General features: G+C 41.3%; 1 protein-coding gene across 1 annotated transcript; it reads left to right on the top strand.

Annotated features, from left to right (window-relative positions):
* The first annotated feature begins 579 nt into the window (after positions 1-579).
* On the top strand, positions 580-22,434 carry TNNI1 (troponin I1, slow skeletal type). The gene is made up of 6 exons (XM_073618003.1): positions 580-652; positions 2,835-2,966; positions 3,076-3,165; positions 3,497-3,673; positions 21,406-21,516; positions 22,284-22,434. The coding sequence occupies exons 2-5, from the start codon at positions 2,841-2,843 to the stop codon at positions 21,511-21,513; spliced, it is 501 nt and encodes a 166-aa protein (XP_073474104.1). The 5' UTR covers positions 580-652; positions 2,835-2,840; the 3' UTR covers positions 21,514-21,516; positions 22,284-22,434.
* The last annotated feature ends 3,540 nt before the right edge of the window (positions 22,435-25,974 follow it).

Raw genomic sequence — 25,974 nt, 5'->3', positions numbered from 1 at the left:
CGGCGGCCCCTCCTCTCTTCTTGTCTATACCAGATGATCTTACAAGCCAATTGGTATAGACGAGAAGAGAGGAGGGGCCGCCGGGCAACAGCATGATGACACGAGAGAGAACTTATTACTACAGAAGCTCCCTGTGCTACTCTGCATGCTGGCTAATCTCGATCTACCCGTCAGGCGCCAGCTGTCGGCGGTTGACGGGTAGATCGCCGCACACCGCAGATGCGGCTGGAAGTGAAACTGGCCCAGATTGAGCCATCGGCCCACCGGGAATCTCCCGGTAGTCCCGATGGCCAGTCCATCCCTGGCACTGAATACCAGAACTTTTGATTTCTTTGGCTGCATATTTGCTCCATTTTATGGATTCAGAAAATACCAAATGTATATGAAAATGAGGAAAACAACAATTTCTAAAGGAGCCCATCAGTGGCATATGGAAAAAAGGCTTCCTGTAACAATAGAGACAGGGCTAAAGACTGTTCTTTGAAGATAGCTTTTCTTGTAAATGCACTTACCTTTTTCTCTGTGTCTCCTTTATACAATAATTCATAAAGTACACGCTAATATACATTAATGAGTGATAATTTATTAGTGTGTTGGTTCTGTCTTATAGAGGAAGTCAAAGATTTCAGCTTCACGTAAGCTCCTGCTAAAGGTAAGCAATAATGTCAGTACAGCATCAAAAACAACAGCAGGAATAAAGGTTATATTTGTTTGGACACAGAGGCATAAGATGGTTACATGAGTTTTTTGATGATATAGGCATGTAACTGGTATCATCCTAATGGTTTACAAAATAGTTACTTAGAACATACCTTAACACAAAAATGAAAATTTAAAGTAATCATAAAGTTTTTTCTTTGTAAATAAAAAAACAAACAGGTTTATACTTACCTGCTCTGTGCAATGGTATTGCAAAGAGCGCCCCAGAACCTCCTCCTCTGAGATCCCCTGCCAGTGCTCTTGGCTCCTCCTCTTCTCGGTGTACCACCATAGGAAGCCGCTTCCTATAGAACAGCCCCACTGCATGGGAAAACTTTTTTTTTTGTGCCCAGAGTTGGGCCTTAAGTAATACTTGAATCTAGTTCAATCTTTAAAAAACATTTTCTTGACATCCTGAGTAATAATTACAAATGCTACTAATTCTTAACTTAAAGTGCAACTACTTTTCTCCATGTCAGTTATAAACAATGCAAAGATTTAAGCAAAGTTTGCTGCAGAATCTTACCTTGTTCTTTTCTGTTGAAATGTTGGGGTTGATGTAATAAAGGCAAATAGACTGTTCACTTTGCAAGGGAATTTTCCCCAGAGCTTAATGAATGTGGTGAAATTTCATTTTGCAAGGAATACCCAATTACGTGCAAGAACACGATTAAAAAAAAAAAAACAACATCATATTTGCTTGCACATGTTTGGATGATGGAAGTTAGCAAAACTTTTCCACATTCATTAAACTAATGGGAAAATTCCTTTGTGAAGTCTTTTTGGCTTTAGTAAACCCTATTACAGGCTATTGTAGTGTAGGTGCTATACTTTAGAAGTCTGTGGGGATGTTTTACTAAAGGCAAGTGGTTGTTCGCTTTGCAATTAAAGTTGCACTTTGCAAGGGAATATGGTAAAATTTCAATTTGCCAAGAATACCCAATCCCATGAAAGGAAAATTAAAAAAAAAAACAGCAATTTTTCTTGCACATGATTGGATAATGGAAGTCAGCAGAACCTAATTTTATTCAAAGTAAATGGTCTTTTTGCTTTTAGTAAACCCATATGCATCCCCAGCAGACACTGCAGGACAAGGCTTGTGGATGATGGTGGTAGGATAACAATCAGACATGTCAGAGAAGGTCTATTTGCTACTGTTATTCCCCTAATAGACTAGCATTGGAGTTATCTGTTGTGCACCTTCACTGTCCCTCTCTATAGGCTAAAAATGGATATTTACTTCCTGAAATGTTAAGAGACTCGGTGGCTAGCATAGCTAGCATAGATGCCTGAGGGTGGTTTGATTTATAAGCATGATCTGAATGTCCCATCTGTGGCAGCCTTAATAGGCATCTGTGCCCAGATTATGGATGTTGGCGTATTTACATATTTTTAACAAGTAAAAGAGTTTAAACTAAGCCATCCCTGATTTCTGTAGCTACTTGTAATGTTAGATTATTTATTCTGAAAAATCTCCAAAAATCACAACAAAGGCTAAAGTCACATTTCAATCAGTTTCCAACAATTTAGAAACAATGTTAGAAGGCTGGCAGCATGCAAAAATTTTGGTGCAGTACAAAGTAATAGGAAAAAAAAACCCTAAAAATTTGGGCCTCTGTTGTCTAATTGAAGATTCATTTCTTCACAATGCCTAAAGCTACAGAGATGAATTAAGGCTTGTTTCAAAGTACATTTGTTGCTTGATTGGAATATGAAAAAAAGCCTGCACAGTCTGGGTATAGTTTCTTCTTCAACTTTCTCAGACCGTAATTTCAAGGTGATAACCTGCCTACTATAATGACTTAATTAGCTAGTGTTGTAAAAGGAGAAAACCAGCTTCTTAGTATTTACCCTGAAGTACAATAGCTTAGCAGGTATCCCACCATTAACAGGAGACTCACTAGAGCAAATCAGTGCTGGGGTTGCCTAAAATTTTATATCTAGCTTTTGGAAAGCCTCTGGAACATGAAGTGCATGCTTCATAAACAAGTAAGAAATACTATTTCTGAAAGCTTTCTGTTCACAAACAATGTAAGGTCCACTTAGACATAGGAACAGCCATAGAACGCTCTGGTAAATGTAATGGGTAATATAATCTCGGGGTATATTCCTTCTTTTATGCTGTACCTTCTCAGAGTTTGATGCTGGCAAAGGCAAAAGAAGCATGGGACCAAGAGCATATGACAAGACAAGAGGAAAAGCAGACATATCTTAACGAAAGGATTCCACAAACTAACACACATGGTTTGGGATTGACTGCCTTACAGGTATTTATTCTGTTGGGATTCATACCAATATGCTCTCTGACATCAAATGCTGTTTACAGTAGAGAATCAAAGTACTGACACTGAATTCTCCCCAACACTATTATTGCAGGAGCTGTGTCGGGAACTCCATGAGAAAGTCGGCATTGTTGATGAGGAAAGATATGACATCGAAGCAAAAGTTATTCATAATACAAGAGAAGTAAGTTATTGTTGCTGCTATTGGATTGGGACATTATTACCCTAAATTGGAACCTTGCCACATAGGGCTCTTAGAGAAGTCTATATAGTTGCTCAGTTATACCAACATTTTTAGAGGAAAATAATTATTTGACGTTAACTTAAATACAAATGTATCTACAGGAACTACACCATAGTTTAAAGTTATAATTTCTCTTAGTTAGAACATGAACAGTGTTGTGTTGTATGAACATTATGTAGACACTGTATAAATCTTAAAACACAGAAAACATGATTTTCTAATAATACATAAGGTAAAAAAATGTTTATATATAAAATGTACCCCATTATAGATTCAAGACCTAAGAATGAAGGTGTTGGATCTGCGCGGCAAATTTAAGAGACCGCCACTTCGTAGAGTTCGGGTTTCAGCCGATGCTATGCTCCGTGCTCTCCTGGGCTCAAAACATAAGGTTTCCATGGATTTGCGTGCCAACCTGAAATCTGTGAAGAAAGAGGATACTGAGAAGGTAATTGAAAAAAAATACACACATTGCTTTTTGGCTTTAAGGCTCCGTGCACACTAGATGCTCAAAAACCTCTAAAAAAAAAAGATAATATTTAGCGTATTTGCAGTGTTTAGGAGCGTTTACTCCTCTTGTAAAATTACAGTTTATATTACATCTTGAAGTTAGTTGCAGCAATCCTTTGGTTTGGGAAAGCAGTCAGCTGAGAAGCCAAACACCATATCAAATTCCCATATCAATATTATAAATCTAGGGTTCCAGTTTCAATCTTCCTGCCTTCCCAAGCAATAAATACCTGACAGATTCTAACCCCCACTCATCACTCTTTAAAAAAAATATGTTGGTCTTTATATACTGTAATTATATAGACACAGATATATAGTTACATAGCCAGGTTAAAAAAAGACACATCTAGTTCAACCAATATAATGTAAAAAAAAACAAAAAAGCACACACAAGAAGCAAATTTCCATATACACAGTCCTATACCTACAGTTGATCGTGAGGAAGGCAAAAAAAACCCAATAAAGCATGATCCAATTAGTTCAAGCGGGGAAAAAAATTCCTTCCCGATTCCCCAGGAGGCTATGGAACATTCAATGGATCAATCACCCCTGGTGTTGTTGCCTATACATATTAGTATCCAGTTATATTTTGTGCATTCAGGAAAGAATCCAGACCTTTTTAAAATTAATAGTGAGCTAACGATAACTAGTTCTTGAGGGTACCTATTCCACATCTCTTACTATGAAGAAGCCTTTCCAAACGTGGAGGTTACATTTTCTTTTCCTCCAGACTTAAAGGGCGCCCCCTTGTCCTTTGTGATGATCTTAAAGTGGAGGTTCGCTGAAAAAAAAAATATTAAAAGCCAGCAGCTACAAATAATGCAGCTGCTGACTTTTATTATATGGACACTTACCTGTCCAAGGAGCCCGCGATGTCGGCAGCCGAAGCCGATCCGTCCTTCGGCTCTTGGCTGCTGCCACTGCCATCCTCGGTAAGGGAATAAGGAAGTGAAGCCGTGCGGCTTCACTTCCCGGTTCCCTACTGCGCATGTGCAAGTCTCGCTGCGCATCCTCTCTGGTCCCTGCTGTGTTCTGTGTCTCACAGAATACAGCGGTGGAGGAGAGTGTAAGCGCCGGAAGTGGCGTAGGTCACCGCAAGCGCCGCGGTGATCTATGCCAGGAAGTGGGAGCAAATACCTGTATTAGACAGGTATCTGCTCTCTCCTCCCCCCTGAAAGGTGCCAAATGTGACACCGGAGGGGGGGAGGAATCCAAAAAGTGGAAGTTCCATTTTTGGGTGGAACTCCACTTTAAAATTAATAACTCTACACCAAGTTCATTATAAGGACCACTCATGTATGTACAGTATATGTATTGATTATATCCCCCTCCCCCTTAATTGCTTTTTCTAAAAAAAGAATAAATTCAGTTCAGCTCATCTTTCCTCATAGCTGAGCTCCTCTGTGACTCTTATCAGTTTCTTTTCCCCTCTCTGCACTTTTTCCAATTCTCTGATACCTTTTTCGTAATGTGGTGCCCAAAACTGAACTGCATATTCCAGATGAGGTCTTACTAATGTAGCGCTGGTAGATTTTTAATCTACTGCTGATAGGTAAATCTAGTGGGTTACTTGTTAGGCAAAGTTAGGTTTGCCTCTGTTCCAGCTTGGCTGAGTTGCGTGTGGTTCCACACTGCGCCGGTAGGTGTCGTTGTCACCATGGGCCAGTGTTGGAAAAGCAACGTGTCGAAGCGTATGAGTTCTCCTCTGTGGAGGTGGTCCCCTGAGTTGCATTTTGGGAGAGGGTATTTATGGGACAGACGCCATGTTTAGGGGTTCATTTTCAGCCACCTGCTGGCCCTCCTGGCCCTCCTGGCTGACAGGTATGCATTAGGAATACCACCTCGTGGTCCTCCGTTCCGGAGGCCCACATTGCTATGGTGTGTGGGTGGGCCCAGAGGCCTGTCTGGGGCCTACCACAGCGGCAGAGTAATGATCCTGGGTTGTCTATCCTGAGTGAAGAAGCTGGACAACTGAGGAGATCCCAGCGAGAGGACCCATCATGGAAGGATCATGCGTAGTGCTGGTCTGGAGAGGGGCCTGGTGACTCGGTTGGAGGCCGTATCCTGAAGCAATCTTACTGCATAGTACTGCCGGGTTGGCTTAAAGGTTCAAGTGCTGTGTCTGATACTCATCATAACCCATTACATCCTGTGGCAGAGGATCGTACGGGTTTTGTTTCAAACAAGTCTGTGGCAGAGACTTTTGTTCGTGCTACATACTGGCTGCTAGGCAAGTGAGAGAGGCCTATCCAGGCAGGCAAAGATTGGATCCCACAAGGGGAGAGCATTCAACTACAAGTGTTCAATTCCTAATAATGTTCTAAAGAATATTAAAGAAGGGTATTTGAGCTTCCCTGCAACTTTCCTTCTGCCTCTTTCCTGCTACTGCCTTTATTACTTGTTCATTAAAGCATTGGAAAACATACTCAAGTGTTTGGTGCCTACATCATCCAGAGGTAAACTCAACGGGACCCTACACCCGATGCTGGTGAAACAGAGGTGGCGGGAGTAAAGGTAACAGCCCGTTTTAAACCAGCAGCTCCACCGAGAGTTATTTCTACACTAATGATAAGAAACTGCAGTTTAGCATCACATGCTATTAAGCCTATGGTCTACCAGAACACCCATATCCCTTCTCCACTATTGATTCCACCAGTTGTACTTCTCAACGTATGCAAGATGCATGCATGTTTTCAGCCCCCAAGTGCATAACTTTACATGTTTCACCATTAAACCTCATTTGCCAAATAGTTGCCCAATTAAACAGTGCATTGAGGTCTATTTGTAAGTTGGAGACTGTATGGACGCTATTCCACTACATATTTTGGTGTCATCTGCTAACACAGAAATGGTACTTTTGATCACAAACTTTACATCAGGTATAAATGTAATAAAAAGTAAGGGTTCCAACACTAAACCTTGGAGTACACCACTAATAACTTTTATACCATTCTGAGTATGAATCATTAATCACTAGCCTCTGAATGTGGTTTTTATCCCGTTTTATATCCATTTACAAACTGAATGTTCCAAGCCTGTAGACTTAAAAAAAAAAACATGTTATACTTACCTGCTCTGTGCAATGGTTTTGCACAGAGCAGCCCCGATCCTCTTCTTTTTGGGTCCCCTGCCAACGGTCCTGGCTCTTCCCCCCCTGCAGAGTGCCGACAATAGCAAGCCTCTTGCTATGGGGGCACTTGAGCAGCCTTGCTCCCGTGAATGGACATTGCAGATTTGTTTGACAGCTTCTGTCTTTGTGAATCCAAAAAAAATATTTTTTTTTAGCTAAAACTTTTCTTTGTGGTCTTTTATTAAACTCTCCAGTATCTAAGTTAAACTAACAGGTCTGTAATTGTTTGATAAAGACTTTGATCTTTTTTTAAATAGAGGCAACACACTGTCCCTACGCCAATCCAGTGGTTCTATACCAGTTGATAAAGATTCTTTAAAAAATAGATACTAATGGCTTTGAAATGACAGAGCTTAACTCTTTTAGGACACATGGGTGTATGCCATCTGATCCAGGTACCTTATTTACCTTTACTCTGTCTCAGAGGCGGTGTAAGTATTTTCGTCTACACAGGCGAAGGTGCATTTTGCCCCCCCACCATCCTCCTGTCACCCCCCTCCCCTCCACAATTCAGCCCCCCACCCCCAGTGTCCACAGCCGCGCTGGGACCTCCTTTACATTGCACCCGTATTTGTGATGCGGTGCAGTGTTAAGGATGTCTCTTCAAACCCCCCAGGACAAATCCACCCCCCAATCCCCCTCTCAGAAAAAATCCTCTCCCTACTTCTAGCACAGATCCTCTCCCCCAGGTCATCCCTTCTAGCACAACTTCCTCCCCATTGTAGGTCAAATCCTCTCCCCCCTCCATCCTCCCCAGCACAAATCCTCTTTCCGCCAAATCCCTCAAGCCAGCATAAGTCCTCTCTCCAGTTCTGTCACAAATTCTTCAACCCAAATAACACCCCCCCCCCACCCAAACACAAATCCTCTCCTCTTCTAATTTTGGAGGGACCTTTCTGAGATACGAACGAAATCCCATGCATCCAGACTAAGGGCCTGTTTACACCAAAACACTGTGAGGGAAACACGCGTTCTTTGTGCATTTCCCATACAGCATTTGAAATGCACTGCAGTTGTGATCTTTAGTGGGTGTCAGCTTAATGACTCCCCAAGCGCAGCTTGCAAATGCAGTGTGTTTGCCTCTACCAGATTGTATGATCAAAAGTACCAAGTGATCCAATTTCTGTACGTTTTGTTAAGTAGTGCATGAGCCCAGTGCTGAAAAAAGTTCAAGCACCTGGCTCCGCTAACTTGCCTGGCAGGGGGAGACACTACTGTAGACACTTGGGACAATTGCCACGAATCTCAAGTGAGGTGCCTGGGGTCCCAGATGCCATGATTGTCCCCTCCGTAGCAGCCAGCATCTCTTTGAAGATGGGGGGGGGGGGGGGCAAGTTGTCAAGAATATTTGCAGTGATTTGGGGGATAGAGGCCCCCTAGCACATACAGTATCCTCTTATCCCCCAAAATCACTGCAATTATTCTACTTTGACAACTTGCCCCCCTTCCCTGTGTCCCCTCCCATGGAAGTCTCAGATTGTATATTGCAATCAGTACAGACCTCAGATCAGAGTGGGTCATGCAGAGCTGTGTCCATCTTCCTCCCCCCTCTCCTCCTGTCTATGTATACTGTATATGAAAACAGCAGAGCCGAGAAGGAGAAGTCCACTCTGCACTGTGCTTACTGTGCTAGTGTGAGGCAGTTGGGGGTGAGGGGGGTGAGGAGAGAGATGCGGCTGCCATGTGGGACCCAAAACATCCACCAGAGCGCACCTGCCAGGCAAGTCACTGGAGATAGGTGCCAGGGCTTGTTCCAGCACTGGGCTCTGGAGTTCAGATACTGGGTTCAGCTCCTGGGGATTTGGATTTTACTACCCCCTCTTGGTGCCATCAGGCAGCTGCTTAGTCTGCCTATTGCTTGCGCCAGTCCTGTTCTGTCTAAATGTTTCTAGACCCTTTCCCTGAAGAAGACCTCTACTATATATGGTCGAAGCGCATCAGGGTTCTCCTAGTATTATTTTTTGACATCATGCTATGTTTTAAATGTGCACTGTACAGCTGTATTATTATACAAATTATGTATGTTTGCTAGCCCCCATCACAGAGCTCATGTTTTAACAGACAGTTATGCTTTTGTAATTTCATTTATTTTTGTAATAAACATATTTTATAATCATTTTTTAACTCTATTGCTGCAACACAAAACCCCACAAGGAAATTTCCTCAAATTTTTGTATTTTCATTGGGGGCGTGCAGCCACTTCTGCTCATTTATTTTATCGTTCCCCTATTTCTTGGAATTTTTATAGGTGTCTAAAAGAATGCCAGTTAGTTTTATGTTAATGAAAGGCTTTGACCCAGCGAAGGACTTCCGCACAGTGTTGCCAACCCCCCAAAGTGAAATTTACTGGCAGGATGCCAAAATTTACAAACGGCACAAATTTTTTACTGGAACTGCCAAAAAGTACCTAAATTACAGTTTTACAGTGCACATATCAATATTTAAACTTTAAACATATAGCTAGTGCTATTAGCAATGTGTTTACGTTAAACAAAAGTAAAAAAACATATTTCTCCATTGACATGAAGATCAGGTTACTATAACCCAGCCAGCACAGAGTTCCCTCAGAGTCTGCAGGATTCCCCCTTACAGTGAAAGGAAACTCTTATGTAAAGGGGAACGCTACAGATCATGATCTAAGGGGGAACTCTGATGTAGAGGGGGCTCTGGTGACCAGAGACCACCTTATATCAGAGTCCACTGCTTTATCTTTACACCAGAGTTCCCCCTTACATCAGAGTCTGCAGACTGATTTCCCCCTTGCACTGTAAGGGGAATCCTGCAGACTCTGATGAAAAGGGGAACGCCAAAAACTCTGATGTGGGGGGCACTCTGGTGTCCAGAGACCACCTTCCATAGAGTAAATACACTAAGGTAAGGGGAGATCACTAATATAGGGGGGGGGGACCTTTATATTAGTGCCCCTTACATTATTGTATTCACTTCCCCCTTACATCAGCAACCCGCCCCCCCCCCCCCCAGACTGGCCTGGCGATTCTGTCACTGACCTCCTCTCAGGTACACCATTCAGGGCTCAGTCAGATGGCTCCAGCTTGGTGGCTCTGGGATTATCCTATAGTCTCCTCTCCATATTCCACACGTCTGACTTCTTCCATGATCCCCATCCTGACGGCGCTCCCACTCTTGATTCCTCTCCAGACTCCCCCTCAGAGGCTGTAGACATGATAAAAGTAGATGGTTAGAGGCTGTAGACATGATAAAAGGAGATGGTTAGAGGCTGTAGACATGATAAAAGGAGATGGTTAGAGGCTGTAGACAAGATAAAAGGTAATGGTTAGAGGCTGTAGACATGATAAAAGGAGAGGGTTAGAGGCTGTAGACATGATAAAAGGAGATGGTTAGAGGCTGTAGACATGATAAAAGGAGATGGTTAGAGGCTGCAGACATGATAAAAGGAGATGGTCAGAGACTGCGGACATGATAAAAGGAGATGGTCAGAGGCTGCGGACATGATAAAAGGAGATGGTCAGAGGCTGCGGACATGATACAGGAGATGGTCAGAGGCTGCGGACATGATACAGGAGATGGTCAGAGGCTGTGGACATGATACAGGAGATGGTCAGAGACTGTGGACATGGTAGTTTCCTCCTCTGCCCCCTTCATATTACCATACTTCTCTACATCAGTGTACTTCCTCCTGTGCCCCTTTCACTGTGCTGCTGCAGTCCACCACCTCCAGCCTGCTCTGGGAAGGGATTATTGGCTGGGGCCGCCCCTGACTGACTGAATCACTCACTCATATACTCCCCCGGGCCAGGCCTTGGCCCCTGTCTGACTCTCTCTGGGACTGACTCAGAGTCACTCTGTATATCCCCCCTGCCCTGAGTGAGCACACTGAGTAGCAGAGGAGTAGCACAGGAGCTGTGACTGTGCGAGGCAGGGAAATACCAAAATTCTGGAGCTGTCTTTGGTGAAGCTGTGCTTTGTCTGCCTTGCTGGACTTTGCCTTTCATTCACGCTTCCTTCTCTCTCTCTCCCCTACTCTGCTCTCTGTCTTTTTTTTTCCCCTATCGTCTATTCAGGAAAAAAAAATGTGTGGTGGGCACTGCAAGCTTACCTATTAATCAAGTTACTTATCAGAAAAAAAAAGCAGCAAGAGGAATAGAGACAGAGAGAGAGGTTGCAGCAAGCAAGGTAGGTGGGTGTACAGAGCCAGCAGTGGGATAGGATGCTGCCAAAGAGAGGGAGTAATAATATACAAGCCAACATCCTTCCCAGCCAGCACACTCCAGTCCCAGCCCTGACATATGAGCTTTCTGTGGGAGGCTAGGAAAACGAAAAATCTCTAGGATCAGAATGTCTGAGTCCTCCTGAGTCTCCCCGACGCCCGACCCGACTTTGTGCAATCTGCAGTGCACAGCCACTCACCGTCCGACACCGACCAGGGCACTCTGTAGTGTTCTGGCTGGTCAGGTTACAGGCTCACGTCAGCAGTCCGACTCCGCCGCACTGTCCTTAGCTGTTGACTGACTGCTGCTCTGTCCACTGGCACTGACTTAAACGCGAGGCTCCTCTCAGTCCTCTGTCCATCCGCCCTCAGCTCCTGCTTTGGTCTGGTGGGCAGGCGGCGCGGCTGACATCATCATTGCGCGGCACCGGTGGGCAGAGGATCAGATCTTCTCGGCGATTTCCGCAAACTACGCATGCGCAGTTCTGACCCGCCGTCACCACCATTTTTTTTACTGGCACATATCTGCTACTACGGACATTTATGGGCGGTAAAAAAAATGCCCTGTTTTTACGGACTGCCCATAAATCTACGGGCGGTTGGCAACACTGCTTCTGCAAAGTGGGCAAACTGTTGTTTCCATGCTTTAGCTATTATTTATTTCAGGTACTTATATAGCGCCGTCAATTTACGCAGCGCTTTACATATACATTGTACATTCACATCAGTCCCTACCCTCAAGGAGCTTACAATCTAAGGTCCCTAACTCACATTCATACATACTAGGGACAATTTAGACCGGATCCAATGAACCTACCAGCATGTCTTTGGAGTGTGGGAGGAAACCGGAGTACCCAGAGGAAACCCACGCAGGCACAGGGAGAACATGCAAACTCCGGGCAGGTAGTGTCGTGGTTGGGATTCGAACCAGCGACCCTTCTTACTGCTAGGCAAGAGTGCTACCCACTACACCACTGTGCCGCCCAGCTATAGTCTGCTTCGCTGCAAATAGGACAAAGTTGAGGCCTCCTGTCTTGTTTGTCCCCCGAGATTGATAACAGTGTAGGAGAGGACATGGAGTGGCACTGGTGCTTGTAATAAGTCCTAGCCAGTAGGAAAACTGGATCTTGGGATGAAGTAGAAGCTGAGGAACGGGAACTCATGCTGAATGTTGTCATAGGGCTAGCAGAAGCAGGAGGCAGGACCGTGGTCAGACAGGTAGAAGTTGGTAAAGGCAAGCAGCACAAGTACAGATTTGTAAGACAAGAGCATAAACTGGGGCCAGGCTGAGGTCAGTATCACATGGACAGCAAATTAGCCAGAGGGAAAAGCAAGGTGGAGGGTCAAGAAGTAAGGTACAGGTCAGGTACCAGAGGGATCGAGATCAGATGTAGTCAGAAGACGGGTATAGCACAGGAACAATCAACAAGCAGTGTCTGGTTGAGGCTGACAGGAGCTGACAACCACTCAGTAATGATCCTGAGTCTTACAGAGCTGGGTGCCAAAGACCACTCAAACGTCCGTACAGTACGTGCACATGAACTTGCGCGCACGATCCTAGTTCTGTGGACGATTCTGCACATGTGCACTTTTTTGAGCACTGGCTTGAACTTGGTTTTCCTGACAGAACATAAGTCACCAGTTTCAATTGGGATTTAGTGGGATTTGGTGGTTTTAAATGGGGCAGAACAAACCAGTGGTCTCTAGGAAAAGGGCAATTAAATAGAGACTGCAAGAGTTTAAGGACTCTGGTCTAGAACCCGGTAAGTATGAGGTATGTTCACTATGTGTTTAATATATCTGATTTGAAGAATTTTTGTGGGTTTATTCCTAATCTCATTTGCAACCTGTTGTTCATTTAGAATTTTTGTGGCTCTTTTACTTTCTGCTACATTCTGTTACTTTGTTACATTTTCAATGATAATACTGTTTCACCATTTTTATATTTTTTAAATGCCCTTTTTCTTAATATTTATAACTATTTTAACTGGCCATGAGCCACATAGATTTTATTTTAAGCATTTTAAACATATGCCCGTGAGAATGTATTTTGCAGTGTGTTTGCATACATCTGTGTTCTTCGATGATAGTCTAAGGCTCAAATCACATCTATGCATGTTGCTTTTGAGCGTTTCTGGAGTTTTTTTGTGATGCTTGCCATGTTTTTTAACAGGATTTTTGCAGCGTTTTTACAGTGTTTTGCGGCGTTTTTAATTTTTTTTACAGTTTTTTTTAGACTGTATACAGTCTAAAAAAAGAAAAAAACGTCAAAAATGCAAAACGCATCAAAACGCTGCAAACACGCTGTAAAAACGCTGCAAAAAACGCTGCACTTGCGTTTTTGATGCTTGTCCATTGAATTCTATTGCATGCAAAATGCTGCATTTTGCTTGAAAAAAAGTCCCCAACCCTTTCCAAAAATGCAGAGGCACAAAAATGCATTGATGTGAACATGTTCCATAGGAACCCATGTTAAAAAATTCCCATGCATTTCTGCAAAATGCAAAATGCATCAAAAAACGCATTAGTGTGAATGGAGCCTAAATCTTGGAGAGCAGCTCTCAAGCTTGGAAAATGTCCTCACTAGTTCACACCAGATGCAGTTCTGCCCGCTTTTTTTCTGCACTAAAGTGCTTGTTCACACCAGATGCAGTTCCATGCGCTTTTTTTCTGTACTAAAAATGCATGCAGTATTTTCCATTTATTCCAATGGCTCTAGTTCACACCAGTGCAGTCAGTTTCCAGTGCAGAAAAAAAAGTAGAGCGTGCTGCATTTTTTCTGCACAGAACTGTACTTGAACCTAGCAAATTGTATCAAAAATGCACTGGAACTGCGTGTGGTGTGAACTGTAAGCGAAAACTGATATGAGTGCATTTTTGTGGCATGAACTGGCTCTAAAAATGCATGCACAGTGTTTTCTATAAATTCTAATGGCTCTAGTTCACACCAGTGCAGTCAGTTCCAGTCAGTGTTCGGTGCATAAACTGACCGGAAACTGACTGCATTGGTGTGAACTAGAGCCATTGGAATACATGGAAAACACTGTGCATGCATTTTTAGTGCAGAAAAAAGTGCACGGAACTGCATCTGGTGTGAACTGGCCCTTAGAATTAAGTGATTTTATTTTTCCAGTATATGCTTGTTGCTTACAGCTAACATCAAATTAAGGCTAGGTTCACACTGCTGCAGTGCGAATTTACCGCGATTTTACCGCGAATTTACCGCGATTTTACCGCGAATTTCAGGAGTTGGATATAGCTGCGATTGATAGTCTAGCCAATGGAATCATAATGTAAAAAAAAAAAGGGTCTTAACTTCCTGTGTACTTCCTGGTTTTTGTGGAGAGTAGTGTGGTGGAATTCGCACATATGTGAACCAATCAATGCGATTCAAGAACGATTTACATTGATGTCTATGGAGACTAAATTCGCAACGCAACGCAGTAAACTCGCACAGGACCTTTTTTTCACGCAGGTTATATTCGCAACGCGTCGATGTGAACGGCACTAATGTTAATCTATGTAATTTAAATGACTTGCGAATTTGAGCGATCGCAACGGCTCAAATTCGCAATAGAATTCGCAGCAGTGTGAACCTAGCCTAAATCATGGTATGGTCACTGCTACGCAGATGTTCTCTTATACAAACATTAATAATAATCTAGCATACTTTGAGATTACTAAGTCTAGCAGAACATTATTTCTAATTGAGGTTTCTATCAATTGTACTATAAAATTGTCTTGTAATAGGTTTATAATGTTCTGCCCTGTTAGTGTTCCAGCAGTGCGATTACTTCAGTCAATTCCAGGGTAGTTAAAATAGCCCATTATTATTACTATCCCATCCCTTGCAGCCCCTTCTATTTGTGCTAGGAGTTGATTTTCCACATCTGGATTGCCTATAACCACTCCAATAATTAACTATGCACACCCATATGTAGTTCCACCATTCTCTTTATGCACCAAAAATCACAACTCTCATATTTCTGGCATTGGTGAACAAACACTTTAATTCATTGTCACGTTTTGCACTTGTGTTTTGCATATATATATATATATATATATATATATATATATATATATATATATATATACATACATACACAGTACCTTGAAAAAGTATTCATACCCGTTGAAATTTTCCACATTTTGTCATGTTGCAACCAAAAACGTAAATGTATTTTATTGGGATTTTATGTACTAGACCAACACAAAGTGGCACATAATTGTGAAGTGGAAGAAAAATGATAAATGGTTTTCAAAATTTTTTAGAAATAAATATCAGAAAAGTGTGGCGTGCATTTGTATTCAGCCCCCTTTACTCTGATACTCCTACCTAAAATCGAATGGAACCAATTGCCTTCAGAAGTTTCCTAATTACTAAATAGAGTCCACCTGTGTGTAATTTAATCTCAGTATAAATACAACGGTTCTGTGAAGCCCTCAGAGGTCTGTTGGAGAAACTAAGTGTATAAACAACATCATGAAGACTAAAGGAACACACAAGACAGGTCAGGGGTAAAGTAGTGGAGAAGTTTAAAGCAGGGTTGGGTTATAAAAAATATCCCAAGCGTTGAACATCTCACAGAACACTGTTCAATCCATCATTCGAAAATAGAAAGAGTATGGTACAACTGCAAACCTCTGATGCAGCCGGCGGTGAACGGCGAAACCGGTTAGGCTCTCTTTTTCCTTGTCCACCTTGCCCCTGTGACTGGTGGATATGAACACTTGCTTATGCTTGACGGGCCTCATTGGAAATCAGCAATGGTACTGGCACTGAAGATTTTTCTTTCCATCACCACATGATAAGTATCCATTTACTCTCTTTCTACTTTGGACTATATGCTTTGATCCATGTATGATCTCCCATGGCCAAGGACTGTCAACTTGCATGCATACTCTGGATATCAAATTATTATTTGCAACAGTGAGAGGGAGGTTACAGGATCTTGTTTTGCATTCAAATCTCTGGTGTTTCATGCCATATACATACTGTGACTGTACCTTTCAATTTCATATACCTCCTCTAGACCACTGTTGACCCAGGGTGCCGTCCCTTTCCCTTTCATATCTCAGCAATTCCCCCCTCTTGGATATATCAAGGAATTAACTGTCACTGGAATTTACTGTCACTGGAATTTACTGTCACTGGATAGGGGCAAGAATGGTGGACATTGAGTGGACATTGAGTTTTTATCATAGCATGATTGCCACATTGTGAATGATTTAGTTTTTATCATTGGCTATTCCATTTATGTGTTTTTAATATAATACATTTTGACCTTTTGTACCTGCACAGTGGGCTGTGTATATCCTTTTCTTTATCCCTTTTATGTTATTGGAGTCGGTTGTGCCCAAACAGGGTTTTTATTATGAGTTTTTGATGATATGATACCGAGAGCTCCCACTCCAATTCTTTTCCCTCTCTCTCCTTTTTTTGCAGTTTCAAGCGTATAGGGGTTTATTTTTATATTTATAGATGTATTCATAGCTGGCATTAGCAGGGATATGCACCTTGAGGGATCCTTATTTTTAGTTCTCACAACTGCAAACCTACCAAGACATTGCCGTCCACCTAAACTGACAGGCCGGGCAAGGACAGCATTAATCAGAGAAGCAGCCAAGAGGCCTATGGTAACTCTGGAGGAGCTGCAGAGATCCACAGCTTGGGTGGGAGAATTTCAAGGGGTATGAATACTTTTTCAAGGCACTGTATACATATTTTTTCTAGTACAAATAGTAATATCATTTCCAATGGTTGTTTACAATATAAAAACCTTCTTATTACCTGCCATAGCGCCCCCGCCCATCTTACCCCTTTTCATTCACCATTAATTCACCCTCCCCCCTCAATCCTAGTTTAAATACACCTTAAGCTTTCCCATAAACCTCTCCCCCAAACACAACAGCCCCCCTTTCATTTAGGTGCAAACCATCTATAGCGTATAGGCTGTACGCCAATGAAAAATCAACCCTGTGCTCTAGAAACCCAAATCCTTCCCTTCCCATGACAATACAAACCTGTGTTTTAAAGTGTTTTAATTGCTACCTATGTCTGATTTGAGATATTTCCCCTAATATCCTGTCTTCTGTTACCAATATTCAGGCTTTTCCACAGATTTTGTATGCAGTAACATTTTATTGAAGGTTTTAATAGGGTAGAAAAAAGGATCCAAGGGACAATGGGCAAAGTATACATTCAAATGACACATATGCAACGTAGTAAAACTGTAAATAAGGTAGGCACATGACTACATGGTGATAGCATTATAATAGTATTAGGGGTTTCCAGCGTGTACTGGCAGTGTATAGATTGGAGTGATATGAAGGTTGGAATTTCCCCAAAATATCTGAAATATTCCCAACAGTGTGTACTTTCTGACAAGAAAAAAAAAGGATTTTTAGAATCATTAGGGAAGTGAAAGAGATGAAGGAGTGTAGGGTAGAAGGGGAGGAAGGGAGAAGTAGGAGAGAGAACAAAATAGTGGAGGAAGGGGATTGGGAAGGAGGGGAAGGATTTTTAGGGGAGGTGTGGGGTGAAATTAAAGTATGTGGGTATGTTGTGCTGGTGAACCAACCACTCTGAAGCGTTAGAATAAAGCAAATGTGGTAGCCTTGCCACAGATTTCCAAAAGGTTTTATGTCTAGGTTCTGACTGGACCATTACAAGACATTCAAGTTCCTGTATTAAAGCCAATAATGTTTAGTCATTATCCTAGTGGATAGTGAACCTTCACCCCAGTGGCAGGTCTTCTGTAAACTGAAGAGGGTTTTACTGTAGACCTGCCTTCAGTTCTGACAAGTTTTCCAGTCTTTTGCTGATAAGTAGCACTATGCTGGAAGATGGTGTGCAGGACTTGAGGAGTTGTAGCAAGCTGGAAGAGCTGGATGCAGGGTCAGGCAATGGGCAGGCAGGTCAGGCATAGACAGCAGACAGAAGATTTGTCAGGTCACAGATCAATGTCAGCAACGGTGAATAGATCAGGCAAGAGCAGAAGGCAGAGACAGAATTCGGGGACCAGCCCAGGTTAGGGCAGGTAGCAGACAAGGATTGTCAGGAGTCAAGATGGTCAAGCACAGGAATCAGGAACACATTCACAGAATGCTGTAGACCAAACAGCAATGAGCCAGTGCTGAAGCCCTGTTTAACTAGGCCATTTGGTGCCTGTACTGGTGACAGGCGTGAACATATGTAAGCTTGCGCATCTGCAAACGTCTGCAAACTTCTGCATATATGCGCCTAAAAACTCCATCTGTACTATGGACAAGCTTTCCATGACACTCTGGCATTAATTCATGGATTACAGAGTTAATCATTGGACTGAATATACAGTAGTCTATCCGGTAGTATCATTTATTTAGAAATTCCAAAATAGTCTTCTAGCCTCCCTGGCGGTGTGATTATTTCAGATTTTAGGTGCTGAAAGCGGTACAATTATTTTGCACAGAAATTTGGCGTTTTATATTGTAGGCCTGTAATTCTTAGGAATAATTCACTTAAATCTGTCCAAACAAGAGTCTAGTAGACATCCCTGGTATGATAAAGTTTGAAAAAGGAAATAAAAAATTATAATATAATAAATAACTATAAATAATTATAACAAATAATAATATAATAATAATAAAAATTATTCAATAATGTAATCAAATCAAAAACACTGAAATTTGCTCAGTTGCAGAATTGTCGCTTTCGTTACTTTTATGCCCTGTACACACGGTCGGACAGTGATCAGATATTCCGACAACAAAATCCATGGATTTTTTCCAACGGATGTTGGCTCAAACTTGTCTTGCATACACACGGTCACACAAAGTTGTCGGAAAATCCGATCGTTCTGAAGGCGGTGACGTAAAACACGTACATCGGGACTATAAACGGGGCAGTAGCCAATAGCTTTCGTCTCTTAATTTATTCTGAGCATGCGTGGCACTTTGTGCGTCGGATTTGTCTACACACGATTGGAATTTCCGACAACGGATTTTGTTGTCGGAAAATTTTATAGCAAGCTCTCAAATTTTGTGTGTCAGAAATTCCGATGGAAAATGTGTGAAGGAGCCTACACACGGTCGAAATTTCCGACAACAAAGTCCTATCACACATTTTCCATTGGAAAATCCTATCGTGTGTACAGGGCATTAGTCCTGGTTCTCAGTACTGCAGTGACAGTATCTGTTTACATCAAGGGCTTTGTTTCCAGTATGCAGTAATCAGTGAGTGACTTCACTATATGTGATCGAATGTTAGAGTGAATTATACTCACGATTTGCTTATTGTCTAGGGAATTAAGGCAGACAACATCTCTAAATCTAAAGGTTAATCCACCATCTGTGAGGACCTGACCAAACCCACGTTAATAGTACCTTATGGACTACCTGACCTCTATGAGACAATTCTGCTGTTTCTACCTGAAATCCCATACAGCAATTCAATAGCACATGTGTGAGGTTACTCCATTTATGCTGGCCCAGTGAACCTTACCCAACAGTATCCCCCTACCCGCTCTCTCACCTATCCTTTCTCCCCCATATTTGTGCTGATCAGTGCCAGTTATCACTAAAATTTAGTAGTCCAGGTGATCCATTTTGATCCCTTCAAGGACAATACTTCTAATAAACCAATTGAATAGATGCTGGGTCACTGACCACCGCAAAGTGTCCCGACAGTGTTCAGTGTTTTGTATTTTGTGTGTGTTGTCTTGTCTGAATACATCAATGTGTTTGATTTAGTTGTTTGACTTAAATAAAAGAAGAGATATTTAATGTAATAAATGTGATACTTTTGATACTATTAGCTTTGATCAATTTTTGTTGCTAAAAGTAACCCCCTTTTTTTACCCAGCATTCTCCATACCGGGTAATCCCCTCCTTTTTCTATAGGTGTCAAAACCTTGGCTGCGTTAAAGCGGAGTTCCACCCATAAAATGAACTTTGCAGAAATCAACAGCATTATGCATCAGCAATGCTTTTTTTTTTTTTTTTTTGCTCTCCCCTTCAGCACTGTTGCTATGGGGTCCCTTATATTCTGCCACTTCCTCTCCGCGGCGCCTCATGTCATTTCCCTCCGCGCCTGTGCTCGCTAGTGCTCCTGGGAGATGCTTGTCATCATTTCCCAGGAGTCAGCGGGCAGCGCCAAGGGCTAGCATCACGTTTCCAGCGCTGCGATGTGTCCATGCTGTGCATGCGCGAGAACGGGCGGTGCATGCTGGTTATTCAGCAGCACTATATCCCGGAAGAATATCCTTGTGGGCTTCATCTGCCCACAAGCAAGATGGGAACACACAAGAAGAGTAAATATAAGATAAGTTTTTATATATAATCTAAACGATAGCGTTGAAAATTAGAAGACAAATGAGTGCCACATTAGAAGACTATGCTGCTAATGGAAGGAGTTTTTATAAAAAGTGCTATATGTTGTTGGAACTCCACGTTAAGTAGTATTATTTTTATGTTTAATAATGGTGATCTGGAGTATTTTCAACATTTGGTATATTTTTTTAAAACTTCAAACTGAGTTGGTGCTTCTCAAGAACCTGATCCAAGACATGTTTTGATAGCTTCTTTATCTTTTTGGTGCTTTTTAAACGTGTTCTGAAGTCTTTACATGGCACATCTTTACATGCAGGTAGACAAAGGGTGAATAGCAAAGCAATCAAGACTTTTTACTTTTTTTTAGTAAACAATTTGGAAGAATGTGTACATTGTTCCACTTTAATATTCGGTAATATTTTGTATAGATTAGTGACATAAAATCCCTGTGTTTTTTTTTTTTTTTTGTTTCATCATACATTGTCCTGTATTTTTACTTTGTTTCTGGGTAGCAACTTGTTTCTAGCAACAACTGCATATATTATTGATCTCTGATCATTGCCCAGTTTAAATTTTGTTCTGATATGCTTTTGCATTCTCCAGTTATTTATATACCAATGACAACCGTATTGTTCTATGCAATTTACTTGCTGGAGAAAGATAAAGCTGTCAAGTAGCAAAGTCTTTCATTTTGTTTCTGGTAAGCCTCATATTCATTATGATATTTTTGCTTTGATGGGGAGATAATACAAATTGATAAATACAAAAACCAAGTATTCAATGAGTTACATTTTACTATCAAACTAACTAAAGATTTGAGAATCAGAATATTATAAAAAGTGCACTGAACATTTTTTGAGATCTCAAGTTTACTTTAAATTTACTTTTTGTGTCTACTTCCTGCCAGTAGCAATTTCTTGGTGTAAAGTATGGTGCCAGGTTTTACTTAATTTTTTTACTATATTTTACGTTTCCTTATAAATTATTCATAGCAGATAGTAACTGTGTTTACTGTATAAAATGTTATGTTCTCACTTCTCAGGAGCGTCCTGTAGAAGTCAGTGACTGGCGTAAGAATGTAGAGGCCATGTCAGGTATGGAAGGCAGAAAGAAAATGTTTGATGCAGCAAAATCCCCAACATCACAATAAGAGGTATGCATTGTTTATAATGTTATCTGCTTATAGTAGCATAGTGTGTTGCAAAAAGTACTATATAAAAAAAATATATATAGTATATAGTTCAGGCCCAACAAATTTATTATGGTATTTTAAATCTATATATGCATTTCCCTATTTACTTGTGCTTTATACAACTTAAATTCAGAGATGCATATCCATAATTCTCTTAAGGTCCAAAGAAATAATATATGTTTCCACAATGTGTATGCATATACTCAATATATTGCGGGATGCATTGTATTAAGGTTACCTAAAAGGGATAAAAATAGTGGGTGTAAAGTAAAGAAAGTAACATTTAATATGTGAAGTTATAATCTTGTTTAAATGTATACATAGTAGTGTTAATATACTAAATGAAAAACCTTTGTTGTGCACAGTCAGTACATCTAACAGAGAGGAGAAGAGCACTGAGTGTTGATCTCTTCAGTGTGCTTCTGCTCCTTCTTCACCCATTCAGCAGGTTGGGGTAGTTACCTGAGCAGGCTATATTTCAATACTACAGTGCATTTAGAGGATTTCATGTGAGTCCAGAAATTATTGTGCTTTCTGGGTGGGGTTCCTGAATTTATTCCAGGAACTAACTCTGCTATCTGGCAGGGGTCATTTAATTCACTGTTATAATGTAGATCTAGATGAAGGAGCACGATAAAAGGATAGAAACCTAAAATATAATCATTGATTTTTTGTGAATAACATTAACACATGATTGCTATATCTGATCTCTTCTGTATTTTTTTCAGAATCAGGTGAATATCTACTTCAACTCATGTCACTTTGCTGTTCTATCTGCAACATTATTTTCCAGATTTCGTCCTGCAGCTGAAGCTGCTGTGTCAATTTCCAGTGGCTTTGACTTCAAAAACACCTCAATAAATTTATATCTGTGTCACATTTTTACTTGGTCTAATATGTTACTTAGAATTTGGGTTGTTTTGTTGCTGACAGAGTTTCTATTTTTGCAGCGGGTACTCTGAATATTTCTGATTGTAGAGGAAGATTAAATTATGTTAGTTTTTCTAAATATTCTTTAGAAAGCCCTCTGTGTGTGTTTAAAGGCTACTATATATACACTAAATAACTTTTTTTTGTTAAAAACCTTTCATTGATAACCTTAAAATAGTTTTATCTTTGCATCAGATCACAATATGGATACAGACTGAACAGGACCAGGGGACTAAAGATTATATTAGGCATAATGCAATGTGTATACTCCTGACCTGATGATAGTCACTATATCTTGGTTATTTACTGAGCCCTGTACTGTATACTCCAGTACCACATTGACTGTTAAGTTACAGGAGTAAAATTGAAACAGAGTACTAACCCCCTGGAGCCCATGCACCGTTATGCCATACTGTGTGGCATCAACATGCACCTACTTAAAAATCAGTAGCTCTCTCTGTTCACTGTCATATTTATTCATTACCATTATATACCCCACAAATTTCTGAAATGATAAAGGACACCTATTAGCACACAGTATCTAGGCAAAGAACACATCCCTGCCATGGTCCCGGTTAATCAGACTATAATATGCAGAAAATATTGGCTAAACCACACAAGTGTTTTTTTACCTCTATTTTTCATTTTTATTGGCTTTTCAAAATAACAAACACAGTAATATAGAGGTTGGATGAAAAGTTTAGTGCAACACAACATTTATGGTAGTAAAATTGTACATTTTGTATAGAGATGTACACATCAGACCAAAAAGAGGGACAACTGAGGCAGCACAAAGGACAGAGGGATTTGGTCTTAAAAGAGGGACATGCTAAGCTAAGCGTTACTGAGGCAGAGTACCTGAAGTACAATACACTCAGACAGAGTATCTGAAGCACAGTACACTCAGACAGAGTACCTGAAGCACAACACAAGTATACAAAGAGAGCGGGGAAACCCGCATCCAATTCGCATTAGTGTGAACCCAGCCCCAAGCTGGCACAATGGTACAAGCAAATGTAAAGTTTGCTGTGTGAGTCTGCCAAAATCAGTGTCTGCTTTATGGTGTCCACATATTGCCAAAATTAAGGAAAGGCTGTGGATTGCATATCTTTAAAAGTCCCACTGAAAACTCTCCACCTGAGCCTTGCATTAGCAGAGGTGGCCAAGCGCACAATTGGAAGGCATAGCACTAGGTTCTCAGGCTGTTCAATTATTCACTGAGATTTAGGCAAGTGGAAAATAGTGACAGTTATTGTGTCCCACTGGTTTCTCCCCAGAGCCATTTGAAAAATGGTTAAATTTGGAATAGAAGTGGTCAGAGCGGGGGATAAATCTACAAACCCAGCACTACCACTGTACAGTGTGCTAGGAGCAAGCACTGGAAATTGCATGCGTGAAAGATCTTAGTGCATGGTGTACTGCCAGCTCTAAGTAAATTTTGTGCCATAAATAGTGAGAACAAGCAAAGGAGGACACAAAAGTAAACAAGAGGACTCCAGGAAGTTTGAATAAAAAATAATATTTTAGGTGAAGTGTTCAAACAATTCTGCCCTCCAGGACATACAGCAGAACCCTTACCATACAGCCTACTCACCACCCTTGGTGATCTCTGTGATAGTCTGTGACCTGGGAGACCACGGTGAACCTGGTGCTGGTGAATAGTTGGATTTGGGGCAGATATGACAGATGCAGAGCAGCGTCGCAGTAAGTATGTGAATCTGGGGAATTTAGTATGAAGATTGATGGTGAGGACCACTGCACAGATTATCTGAATCTAGGGGTTAATTATGTCATGGAGAAGCAGAATGACCATTGCAGTTAATATCTAAATGTGGGTTTCCTGCATGACACTGCATAAGTATATCAACTGCAGGGTTAAATATTTATTATCTGGGGGTCTGGTATGACATTGCCAGCAGTTGCTAATTGAAGGATCTTTAGCTCGAAGGTCTGGAACCAGCAGATACATCTTATGCTGTATGTGCAGGGATATAGCCATTAAATAGGACTGTGATGTTTTTGCTTTTCAGTGTGTCCAACCTATCAGTTGAAGGCAAACTTTGTCCCCGAAGAATACTTGGAGAAATAATATTTTTATCTTTTTGTGAAAGAGAACATACTAAAGTGCAGTATAATGAGTATTTATCATGATTTATATGAGTATTTATCATTACACAGCAGCAAATAACAAAAGTAGGAAGTAAAATCCTAAAGTTGTTAAAGTACACAAATGACAAGCAGGAAAATCCCTGACTTTCTTCTCTGTTCCTGTCACTTTCAGTTTTACTCATGACTTGGTAACTCCCTAACCTTACTCAAGTAAGTAACCTCAAAATGGGCCCTGTCCAACCTTTTTCCTGGGTGTTTGCATTGGTCTTGTCACCATCCTGATGCAGTAAAAGAAGGGAGAAGTGAAAAACAAAGGCATAGCTATTAGCAATTTTACAAGGGATCTGTGGATCCCTATTAAAATGTATTAAAATTTGCAACAAAAAGTAATGATAATAATTGATGTGCTACTATACATTGCACAGCAAAGAGCAGACAGTGAATAGCAGAGCTACCAACCTTCCTGGATCCTGTGTATCCTGCTCGGCAGCACCTATTAAGGGCAGTGGTGCGGGGCAGATCTCAACAGGTAAGTTCAAACTAAGCACCAATGAGTTTATTTTTTATGTTGCCACCAACCACTAATGCTTTTGGGGAAGGGGGATCAAAGTGTCTCTGACCACCATTGATTTGGGGGAGGCTAATATTATTTTCTTGTTCAATATTTTTACTTACAGGAACATTAGCAGGTTACAATTTACTGTATGTAGCAACAATGGTACATAAAATTTAAAGAGGTAGTAAACCCTCATGTTTTTTCACCTTAATGCATCCTATGCCAGGCACACATTCACAGTTGCTCACTAAGAAGTCTAGGGGTATTCTCTTTATTGTGTTTATTTTTGGAGTAACTAGGATAGGGTTGAGGGAATTGAGTGGGATACTCCAAAATGAGAACTATGTGCAAGTTGAGGACAGTGAATTCCTTTCTATAAAGCTGAAGCAGAAGTCTTTGCAATAGGAAACTATGTACTTGGCTTGATAGTAGAAGCAGTTAAAAGCAAGCTTCTTCAAAAGCAGAGTCCCTTCACATAGAACTAGGGGCGGCCCATCCATTAAGGGCTCACGGGCGCCGCCCCCTCTCTCCAGCCACTCCCTCTATGTAGAATGGATAGATTCATGCATTGCATGAATCTATCCAAGGCCGCTGCTGCCACCCCCTATTCAGGCATCTGGCCCCTTTTAGGACACCGGGCACCTGAATTACAGCGGCGGGGGTGTTTTTATGAAGTACCTGATTAGCGCCATAGGCTCTAATAGGCTTCAAAAAAGGTGGACTCGGAGTGCAGAGCATTGCGCTCGGAGTCCACCCAGATGTGTTAGAAAAGCAAATGAATATTTGCTTTTCTAACACTAAACCGCCTCTCTGCCAATCGGGTA

Source organism: Aquarana catesbeiana, linkage group LG02 (genome assembly GCF_042186555.1).
Source record: "Aquarana catesbeiana isolate 2022-GZ linkage group LG02, ASM4218655v1, whole genome shotgun sequence".
Taxonomy (NCBI): Eukaryota; Metazoa; Chordata; class Amphibia; order Anura; family Ranidae; genus Aquarana; species Aquarana catesbeiana.
The sequence above is the reverse complement of the archived record's forward strand: the minus strand, read 5'-3'. Positions and strand labels throughout refer to the sequence as shown.